Raw genomic sequence first — 11,928 nt, 5'->3', positions numbered from 1 at the left:
ATAAATATCCCATCCAATAGCATTTCTGACTTCTTTGTCAGTCTTTTCCATATTTTCCTTTCATAATTTACATCAAACACGCACTGTTCCCAATGTTTAGTCGGTTTGTAGTTAAATTACCCAATACATATGAATGAAGTTGCCATAGCTTGACTTGTCTTGTCTATGTGGAAGACTAGGAACTTTACAGAATCCTTAACACAAAGTTCTAAGTTATTTTATTCATCCTTTAGTATGGTGGCTACAAAACTAGATTATTTCCATCCACTGTACCCAGCTGTGGTGGCGGCCTCCTGCCCAGCCCACCCCTGCTCCTGCTGGTACTGCTGCTGATACAACTCCTCGCCATGCTGGGAGTGTTGGACCTGCGGTTGGACTTGCTGGATCTCTGGCGCATGTTGGATCTCTGGGAGCTGCTGCTGGATCTCAAGGATCTGTTGGTGCTGTTGCACTGGCTGGATATTAAAGAACGGTTGATGCTGCTGGATCTCAGGGAAATGCTGCGGTTGGAGATCGTTGATATGCTGGATGCGCTGGCTGTGTTGCTGTTGTGACTGGTGAAGCTGCTGTTGAAACTCGGTTTCTTCTTTGTAGCTTCCTGAGGAATTAAAGCAAGGACTAGTTAGCAAAGATGGCAAAAGGATGAAAGTTTTAGACGAGTCGACAAGCAGAAGCAAAACGGTTTTTTGAGATATCTTATAAAGAATATATCTCGCCATTATATCTTGTTTAGAGATGCCTAATTGCTCACTGCTATATTCTCTTTTAGTCTCAAATAAATATCATATCATGTTTTTCTCCATCCTTTAAGTATACCTAGTTTCTTTCTATAATAATAATAAAACCTTACTGACCATCATCATAGATGCCATTATTATTCGCCGCCTCCTGCTGGTTCAGCTGGATGCTCTTCTGTATGGCCTCAGGAATAGGCGGGGGGGTTGGCAGATGAGCTCCCTGTGGTCTGAAGCCGTTCTCGTCAGCAGTGTAAGTCACCGTATAGACTTGTCCATCGTCGCCCGTGTAGGAGTAGCCGCCTTGGGCGCGTAGAGTTTTGCCTTGGACGGAACCTTGCTCTTGAACTTTGATTCCTGAGAAAATAGAGAAAGGGAAGAGACTGGTAATTTCCATTGGATGATATTTATAACTTTCTTCTTTCTGTGAACTAGCAGGTAAGGATAGTAGGAATTTCAGACAATTTCAGTGTTAAAGTATTTAACAACACTTCACAACCCAGTGGCTCATTTGTTAATTCAAAACTTGTTACAGTTTGGCAATAACACAAATAAATAAAATAAAATAAAGATATGTAGTTAAATCCTTACCATTCTCAGTCTCATAAGAGTACTGATAGCTTTTCCCCTTATTTTCATTCTGGAAGCTAATTATCCTTGCTGACTTCTCAGTGGAAGGCCTTTGAGACTGAAAATTCTGTCCAGCGAAAGCTTTCTGTCCAGCAAAAGTACTTTGTCCAGCGAACGATGTCTGCCCACTAGGGAACGCTTCGTGACCATGGGTAAATCCGGCATCTGGTTGGCTGAAATCCTGCTGGCTGTAGTGTGATTGGTCGCCGTAGACGGCCTGCTCTTGCAGCTCGAGCTGTGATTGGTAGGCTTCTGCGTTGTTGGCGAAGTGTTCCGTTGGTTGGGATGTGTAGGGAACCGGGTCTGATGATGCTACAGCTAGTATTGCTGCCAGGGATGTTATCTATAATAAAAATAAACGAGTAAGTACATTAAGCATTACATTTTCAAGCAAAAAATACAGAAAAGAAGGACAGTTTCTATAGCACAAATAGGGTATTTGACTATTTAAAATAAATTATTTTACACCATGCATGAAATAAAGCACCAAAAGATTATCAGAGAAACGCAGACAGCAGTTATTTTTAGACACAATTTTTATTTTAAAACCCGTATAAAACTATAAAGAGTAGGTAATTTGATCGTGACGTCACGTGCTAATGTTTCATATAAATTTCATAGTAGCAAAATCGTTTTGACAATTCGAAAAAAGAAACTGATTTGACTAGTACCCAAGTACCCTATAGTAACTAATAATACAAAATACTGACAAACGGATTATTTTTGCTTAAAACGACATATTTAATGAGCTAGGGGCCCATTTGACTGAAGCTACAACTGTAACGGGGATATTTTATAATTTATTTTAAGAGTAAACGTGGAAAAAAAGTGCCTGGGCCTAGGCATAAATAAGTAAGTTTCGAAGAATAACGCCTATGGTCAAACATAAATATTATCCGCTCCGCTATTATGAAGACATACGTATTTAAAGAGTTATATTGTTAACTGTAAATTAAATCTAGAGAATGGAGTTCGATGAAATCTAAAAGTTTAATAAGGCTAAATAAGTCTAGATGTGTCATTCCCGGGAAAATTAATTTTTTTAGACATACCGCACTCGAAGAAACCAAACGCCTGTATTTTTTTACTAGCAATTATTTGTACCCGGTAATAATTTTACAATCAAGTTGGTATTTACGTGTATTAAACAGTCTATTCAGCTACTCTTTATCAAATCAATACAATTTGTTACGGACGAAACTTTTCTTGAAAAACCTCATGTCATAGCGCAAGGAAAACACCTCAGAAGGTAGCTCATGGAAATATTTGTTATTTCTAGTAAAATATTCCAGAAAATTTAAAGGTGTTTTTAAATTTTTTAGAAACTCAGCAAATTTTAGATCTGTATGTTACTATACAATTAGTATAAGGACGCTTTAATAAGTTTTTAATGATTTTGAAATAATAAAAGCGCAAAAACACATTCCATCTCGATTTTTCAGTGCATTACCGTAAATATTACATGCCATGGCTGCTGTAAACCAATTGAATTTTCACCTCAGCAGCTCGAACAAGTCTACCTTCGTCACTCCCTGGAGTGAAGAAAGTGCGACTTCACTCCCTGGAGTGCCAGGGAGTGAAACAAAGTATCTTTTTAATTTAGTGAAGGCCATGAACTGCCACTTCATACTTATATTACAAATTTTATCTATACAACCAAAATTCTTTTTTTTTTATGTCTGTTTTATTCTGTATAATTCGAAATACATTTTAAACTTTAATATGTTCTCACTACTGAGGTGAAAAATTATATGTGCAACACGAGAGCAAAATTATTTTACATCTCATGTTTTTGAGTCCCTCGCTACGCTCAAGATTCTAACTTAGAATCACTCGCTTCACTCGTGATTCAATTATAGAATCTTTCGCTTTCTCGGAACTCAAAATAAACACTCGCAAGAAAAGCAACTTTCCTCTCTTGTTGCACAAATAACTATTATCTATAAGAAACAACTATCACGTATTTAGTAAATTGATTGCTCGTATAGTATAACTACATTCCATGGAGACTGTATAAAGGAGCCAAATCTCTATGTATGAAAAGTGTCCATCAAAAAACAGTAATTAGGCGGCGCCACCATACACCGAAATACTACCAAAAACAACCTACGTAATTTGGTCGGGTTATTTGTTGCCTTATATCATAGAGTAACTTATACTAGAGCGGTACTGTCATAGTAAATTTTGTAACCCCAGTAAATTCACTGCCATCTGTCGACACACTTTAAAACTAGAAATAAAGATTTATAAAAATACGATAGAACGTATTTAAATATAGATAAATGATTTTTTTTACTTGCATTAATTATTTTTATGATTTTGACATGTTCTTTCACTGATATGCGTTAAAATTGTTAAATAACAAACGAAACCGTCAACGCCATCTATACGACTATAGGCCAAAACTAGTAGCGCCCTCTGAACGAGAATCAAATCTTCTATTACGGAGTTATATCTATCTTTGCTTATATGGTTCATGTTATACTCATGTTCCAGAGCCTAACTAGCGCCACCGGAGAGATTAGGAACTATTATTTAAAGCTTAACGCGGTCACTTTTACAATAATTCTGCCATAAGAGATTGCGATCCTTTCTATACCATCCATACTACATGGTTTTAGTTAAATGTCAATAAAACAATTCACCGCACCGCACAAGTCATGTCACGGCGCCTGCTTCCGCGTGTCAAACGATGATTTGATGACTCAATACAAATGGTATATTAAACTCTTTGTTTACAAATGTAAATTAAGTTTAGGCGTAAATTATGTTTATTGTTTTCTTGCAATTGTTGCCATAACGTTAATTATTACTTTTAGGGTTCCGTACCTCCTCACCTCCTCCTCCGTACCTCAAAAGGAAAAAACGGACCTTATAGGATCACTCGTGCGTCTGTCTGTCCGTCTGTCACAGCCTATTTTCTCCGAAACTACTGGACCAATTAAGTTGAAATTTGGTACACATATGTAAGTTTGTGATCCAAAGATGGACATGTAACGTAAACATATTAATTTTAAACACGGGGGCCACTTTTGGGGGGTAAATGAGAAAATTAAAAAATAAAGTTTGTCAAACTATATCCTGTTACATATCAAATGAAAGAGGTCATTGTGAGAATCTCAAATATATTTTTTTATAATTTTAAAGTAAATAGTTTAGAAGTTATTCAAGAAAATAGGCAAAAAATGACCATTCCCCCTTTATCTCCGAAACTACTGGGTCAAAAATTTTGAAAAAAATACACAAAATAGATCTTTACCTATAGATCACCGGAAAACCTATTAAAAATGTGCAGTCAAGCGTGAGTCGGACTTAATTACTTAGTTTTTGATCCGACCCCTACGGGTTTTTTAAAGACATTTCACATAAAAGGTACATTGATTTGAGATTGTTTAAATTGTGTAATGTACGGAACCCTTGGAACGCGAGTCCGACTCGCACTTGGCCGGTTTTTTTTATATTGCATTGTGCTATATTTGATTAAATTGAATTAATTCTTAAAGTTACAGCGAATTTAATTTCCGACCCATTTCGTACCTTGTCAAAGTGACAATCAATATGAAAATCGCTAGAGACGCTATTGTTACTGTGAGAAAGTACAAAATGGGTAGGAAGTTAAATTAATTGAAAGTAATTAATTAAATTACAACAATATAATGTCAATGTCAAATCTTCAGTAAATGTTAAAAATATAGATGATTATAGATATAATATATTATGCCAAATGTATAAGAAATATAAATTAGAAGATTTAGAACCCACAGCCTTTTATTGGTTTCTTAATTCTGACAGTTGGAATCATTTTTACGTTGGGACCCTATTACTAAGACTCCGCTGTCCATCTGTCCGTCTGTCTGTCAAAAGGCTGTATCTCATGAACCGTGATAGCTAGACAGTTGAAATTTTCACAGATGATGTATTCTGTTGCCGCTATAATAACAAATACTAAAAAGTACGGAAACCTCGGTGCGCGAGTCCGACTCGCACTTGGCCGGTTTTTTCTTTTGATTTACAGGATACAGGCAAGACCTAGTGTAGGAGCCAGCTCTGTATGATAATGTTGGTGGAATATGTTGTGTAAATAAATAGTAAGTAAATACACTTATTAAAAATCTGTGGTGTGTTCACAAAAATATGGGAAAATCAAGTATAAATAATCTTTCGCATAGGACCGAGAAGATTTTTTATCAAATATACAGCTTATAATTTTATACGCATGGTTCCATGATCTTAGTTTATATGATGCCGTCCTAAATTCCTTAGTTATTCCTTGGTATTTTTTTCTAAATTAGCACATCACTACACAAAACTGTCACCACACTACACGTCACATACCAGCCTCATTTTTCACAAAGTCCTGGAGCACTAATAACTGAAAACCACTCAGAATACACTGGTTGGGAGTTTGATCAACGAATGTACCGAAAATTTCACTCTTCCGTTTTTATAGCGAAAATTTTTGTGCGTATATATTAGGCTGTTACACAGTGAGCGTAGACTACTAAAACTATGGACCTCGAGTTACTTATTTGTATATGAAGGCATGAAGGGTACACGGAAAGAACATGTCTAGTCACTTTGACAACATTTTGAGTTATCGCGGTTTGAAAGAAACGATGTAGGTAATTAACCATATTATTTTCGTATATAGGTGTTTTTAAAGTGAGACAAAAAGAAGTTATAATTGCAGCGGTAACAGAAGTTGTAACTAATAGTTCATTAAGGGCTCTACATTTTAAGATTAAAATTTCATTTACCAAAAAAAGTGACTAGACATGTTTTTTCCGTGTACCCTTCATAATTATGTTCTGCGCTGTTCGTTTCCTTACGTATTTTTCAGGCCATTTTAATAAATTTCTTTCTCATAACACTTTTCAAAGTTTATAAATAGACTAAAATAACTACATTTTTTGAAAAGGTATGTGTTGCACAAAAGAAAACGTACATGTATTCTCTAATTAACTATGTGCAAGCATTATTCATTCTCTCAATTTTGAAATCCATTGTCTGTGTCATGGCATGGCAACACCAAACTTCGCACTGCGCAGCCGCGAAAAGAACAAGCGTTCAAATGGACCAATCAAGTTAGTCTTGATTGTCGGTTGTAAAAATGTCGGAATGTAAAAGTTTTCTCAGTGCATCAAACTAAGATTTATATTAAAAATATTGTGAGAAGTGAACTCATCTTTACCTAAAAAGATTTATAATATAACTATAAGTGTGTGTGCATAAAGATATACGCTGGGCCCGGTCGAAACATTTAAATCTGTGCATGAACAATCTAGCGCACATCGCCGTCGTCGCATGTCATCAAAGAGGTATGTGGATTCATTTTTGGTGGTTTGTGTAATGCTAGTACAGTTAAAGGTTTAACCTATGGTTTACAGTTAGCAATTATAATATCGAAGGCAAAAATACACAACATAATTTGGTCCTTCGAACCGGATCATTGACCTTTAATTCGCGGTGCGGTCAATGTAAATAAATACGTGTGTTTATTTTGTGTGTTTTCAAAATGGCGAAGAACAAAACAAATTATATTCGGTTTAATATAGAATGCGACTGGTTGCAATCATCTTTTGAGATGATAAAATCCGAGATTAGTTCTAGTATTTTAGCGGCGAGATTACGAAAGTTGGAATCTCATTTCGATAAATTGACTGTGGCGTATGAGGGTTTACTTGAAAGTCTCGAGGTGGAAACCGATGGTGAAAAGATCAAAGAATATAAGGTTTGCTATAAAAATGCTGAGATGCACTATAATAATTTAGATGCGTTGTCCTTGGAAAAAATGAACTTGGAGGTCGCAGCGGCCGTGCCTTCAGCACAACGGCCACGCCTCCCACAAATCCATCTTCAGCAATTTGATGGCGATATATTTGCTTGGTCCGGGTTTATGAGTCTCTACACCTCGTTGGTCAAGTCAAGGACAGATATTTCAAAAACTGAAAAATTGCATTATTTAGTTTCAAACTTATGCAATGAACCGAAGTCATTAGTTCAACATTTGCCTATGACAGATGCTTCGCTAGATGTAGCGCTGGAAATTTTGAAGTCGCGGTATGACAATAAACGGTTGCTCGCGGATAGTCATATTTCGCGTATTTTGAATCTAATGCCTATTAAAAAACAAAGCGCATTACGGGCGCAAATATTGAATCCTTTACTTGAGTCGACACGGGCCCTTAAATCTTTGGGTTTCCCGACAGAGCACTGGAGCTTCATATTACTCCATATAAGTCTTACGAAATTATCTATTGATATTAAATCTCGGTTTGAACAAGTTTATGGAGGCGTGAAGAAGATTCCTGCATTCGAAAACTTGGTTGAATTTCTACAAAATGAATGTCAACTTATTGACACTGCTAATACGTCAGAAATAATCGCACATAAAACGGGAAAAAGCGTAAATATAATTGAACAACGCGTAAACTATGATAATTCGATTCCTAGTTTGCGGTGCGCTTTTTGTTCTGTGTCGGGACACGTTATAACAGATTGTTATAAGTTTAAAAATAGTACGCCCAGTGATCGCAAAAATTGGGTACGAAATAATAATCGCTGTTTTCGTTGTTTTGGAAACCATTCGGCGGCAACGTGTAGTCAATACATTCCTTGTGCACGATGCGGGAATATTGGACATAATTATTTAATTTGTGTGATGGAAATGAGCACACGTGACCCGGTTGAACAATATAATCGGCGTGTTCGAAATGAGCGAACTACAAATGCGGCTATACTAAGTTCTAGCACCACCGCCGCCGCCGCCGCGGACTGCATGCGTACTTGTACTTGTACGTCCGAGCGCTCTGATGCGCCAGTGACATCTATTGACAACACGGAATAGCAATTAATCACGAGTAATGTTTCTTCGAAGCCCGCTTTGCTTGAAGATGTAATTTTACCAACTGTTATCGTTAGTGTATTATCAAAAAATGCAGAATTTATTAAGACTCGAGCTCTTTTAGATTTAGGTTCTCAAACTACAGTAGTGCGGAGAGATTTTGTTGAAACTTTGGGGCTAAAGAAACATTACTCTTTTACCTCGCTATCGGGTGTCGGTGACAAAGGTAGTAATAGTAAGCATATAGTGACTCTTACTTTTCGGTCGGAACGTAAAGAAAACGTTATTTTGTTGGTAAATGCGGTGGTTTTACGGTCGCCAACGGCGTATATTGCTTCTCGGCTCGGTTTATCTAATGAATATCTTTCGGATTTCGGTTTTGAACACATGTCTAGGGTGGACATAATATTCGGTTGTGACATACTCGGTGAAATAATTGAAGGAAATAAAATCATTATACGGAAGGGTGGTCCATATGCTATCGATACAATATTTGATTTGGCGGTTTTCGGTCCATTACGTGGTATTAATCGGGAGATACCACGTAGTGTGGAATGTTTTTCGGGTGTTTCCTTGATTGACACGGTCGAGCGGTTTTGGAAAACGGAAGAGCCTCCTAAGGTTTCTATAAAGGATCCTATGGATGTGGATTGTGAGAATTTCTTTACTACTACGGTTACTCGGGGGACTGATGGTAAATATGTTGTTCGTTTACCGTTAATACCTAATCATGCGGAGTTAGGTGACTCAAAACCAAATGCGATTCGTCGGTTTATAGCTTTAGAAAAGCGCATGAAATCGCAGCCGATATTTAAAGAAAAATACAAACAGTTTATGGAGGAATATCAAGAACTTGGTCATATGAAACTTTCACACTTTGATGTGGACTCTGGTCATCAATATTTCATTTTGCCTCATCATGGAATTTTTAAGAAATCTGGGGACACTGAAAAGATTCGTGTTGTCTTTGATGGAAGTGCAAAAACAACAACTGGTGTTAGTTTAAATGATTGTTTATATTCAGGGGAAAAATTGCAAAATGACATAACTACAATAATTTTAAATTTTCGGTTGCCCTTGATTGTTTTTACTACTGATGTAAAAATGATGTTTCGAATGACGTGGATTCATCCTGAAGATCGAAGATACCAGCTAATTCTTTGGAGACAGAATGAAGCTGAGCCTGTTCAATTTTTTGAACTGGCTACTAATACCTACGGGTTGAAGTCGAGTCCTTTTGTATCGATTAGGTGTCTTCACCAGCTGGCTGCGGACGAAAAGGAGCGGTTTCCGAATGCTGCCAGGCTTCTATTAGCTAACACATACGTAGACGATATCAACGGAGGAGCAGACTCCATTCAGGAAGCTGAAATGCTTATGAAGGAGCTAATCGAGATCATGCGAACTGCGGGCTATGAATTGCGAAAATGGGCATCTAATGAACCTCGCTTATTGGCTGGATTTCCCACGGATCATTGTGAAGTTCCTCGTTGTTTTGACAATGATGATAGTACTGGATTTATCAAGGTCTTAGGTATTCAGTGGAATCCATCAACGGACACGTTTACCTATAGAGTTAATTTACCTGACGAGCAAGCTACGCCTACTAGGCGCAGTATTCTTTCGTCGTTGGCAAAATTATTTGACCCACTCGGATGGATTAGTCCCGTAGTTTTCAGAGTAAAATTATTATTACAGGAGCTAGTAAGTGATGGAGCTAAACGAGTAGACTGGGATTCACCGGCACCTAGCCATATAATCGACAAATGGAATAACATTCTCTCAGACTTACTCAATTTAAAAAAACTAGTTATTCCTCGGTGTTTGAAGTTAAAGAGCGAAGTGTCATACTCTTTGCACGGTTTTTGTGACGGATCGTCTGTCGGTTATGCAGCTGCAGTATACTTGCGATCAGAATCTTGTGACGGAGAAGTTACTGTTCGCCTGGTTATTGCAAAAACAAGAATTTCTCCACTTAAAACCAAATTGACGATACCACAGACGGAATTAAGTGCCGCAACTTTGCTGGCTAAATTATTGTTTCACGTATATTTAGCACTATGTGAGCTCTCACTTACAATAACGGAAATTATCGGTTGGTGTGATAGCACGATAACTTTAGCTTGGCTAAGTATTTCACCCCATAAATTGGATGTATTTCAAGGCAACAGAGTTTCCCAGATAAATGAGCTCAATTTACCAGTTTCTTGGTTTTACATTAACAGTGATTTAAATTGTGCGGATGTTGCATCTCGTGGTTGTACAGCCGCCCAATTACTTGAACTTCCTTTGTGGTGGAGTCCAAAATGGTTAAATCAGCCTCGAGAATATTGGCCTAGTCAAACCAAGCCAGATTTTCCTGAGAACTTGCCAGGTTTACGTTCAAAATTTGTGTCTAACAGTCTAGCTTTAGGTGACTTTGATTTAGTCGATCGGTATAGTTCGTTTGAAAAATTAGTCAACGTAACTGCTCTTTTGTTTCGATTTATGAATAATTGTCGTGGTAATAAAAACATTAACAAAAATGTTTCTGTATCGGAACGTCGTTTCGCCTTGTCTCATTTGTTCCTGATGATTCAAAAGAAACATTTCTATAATCATATCGAAGATATATGTGCTGGGAAACCTATTCGAGACTCGTTACGAAAACTTAACTTATTTGTCGACGGACAAGGTTTGATTCGAGTTGGCGGACGTCTTTGTCATTCAGAACTCCCTTATTCGGCTCGACATCCCATTTTACTTCCGGGAAAAGAAAAACTCACATTTCTTTTAGTGGAACATTATCATAAGGTATATTGTCACGTAGGTGCTGACACTTTAGCTTCAATTCTAAGTCGGAATTATTGGATATTATCAATGCGATTTGTGACTAAAAATGTGACATTTAAATGCATTCCATGCTTTAAAACTGCGCCTCGACACCAACAGCCATTTATGGCAGACTTACCTGCGGATCGGGTTCGATGTTATCGAGTGTTTGAAGGAGTAGGAACGGATTTTGCAGGTCCAATCCTCATGAAGAGCAGTAGTTTAAGAAATGCCCGCATTCAAAAGTGTTATTTGTGCATTTTCGTTTGTTTGTCAACAAAGGCGGTACATTTGGAAATAGTCTCTCAACTATCAGTCGAAGCATTTGTCGCTGCTTTTACTAGGTTTGTTTCTCGAAGGGGGTTACCTTCATTGATTCGCTCTGATTGTGGTACAAATTACGTCGGGACTAACAAACATTTAAAGGAGTTATTCATATACTTAAATAATCACCACGGCGAGTTAGAACGCGATTTAATCAAAAACCAAATTACATGGCTGTTCAACCCTCCCAGTAGCCCAAATATGGGTGGATTGTTTGAAGCTGCTGTTAAATCGGCTAAAACACATATGTATCGTGTACTCGGTGATCAACGGCTTACGTTCGAATGTTTGACGACATTTTTTACTAAGGTCGAAGCTGTGATGAATTCAAGGCCTTTGTGTCCTCTTAGTTCAGATCCGACAGACTTGGAAGTTTTAACTCCTGGTCATTTCATTATCGGTCAACCACTAGTAGCTCTACCGGAATATCCATTTGAACTAACGAACATAGGGCGTTTGTCACAATTTCAACAAGTTCAAAAACTGACACAACATTTTTGGTCTCGTTTTCGCAATGAATATCTTCATACTCTACAACAGCGTCCTAAATGGACTTTACGTACGAAATCTCCGGAAATTAATGAT

The 11,928-nt window shown here is 37.4% G+C and overlaps 1 protein-coding gene across 1 annotated transcript; it reads right to left on the bottom strand.

Moving 5' to 3' along the window:
- Window positions 1–254: 254 nt before the first annotated feature.
- On the bottom strand, window positions 255–5,708 carry LOC134749680 (putative mediator of RNA polymerase II transcription subunit 26). Its single transcript, XM_063684699.1, has 4 exons — window positions 5,700–5,708; window positions 1,326–1,707; window positions 855–1,091; window positions 255–598 (listed from the first exon to the last, which is right to left on the bottom strand). The coding sequence occupies exons 1-4, from the start codon at window positions 5,706–5,708 to the stop codon at window positions 255–257; spliced, it is 972 nt and encodes a 323-aa protein (XP_063540769.1).
- Between the last annotated feature and the right edge of the window lie 6,220 nt (window positions 5,709–11,928).

Source organism: Cydia strobilella, chromosome 18 (genome assembly GCF_947568885.1).
Source record: "Cydia strobilella chromosome 18, ilCydStro3.1, whole genome shotgun sequence".
In the NCBI taxonomy this organism is placed as follows: Eukaryota; Metazoa; Arthropoda; class Insecta; order Lepidoptera; family Tortricidae; genus Cydia; species Cydia strobilella.
Note: the sequence above shows the minus strand (reverse complement) of the source record. Positions and strands in the feature narration are given on the sequence as shown.

Coding starts and splice junctions, on each gene's coding strand:
- LOC134749680 (XM_063684699.1), bottom strand. Junction 1,092..1,325: donor CTCTTATGAGACTGAGAATG/GTAAGGATTTAA, acceptor CTATTTTCTCAG/GAATCAAAGTTCAAGAGCAA. Junction 599..854: donor TAATGGCATCTATGATGATG/GTCAGTAAGGTT, acceptor TTAATTCCTCAG/GAAGCTACAAAGAAGAAACC.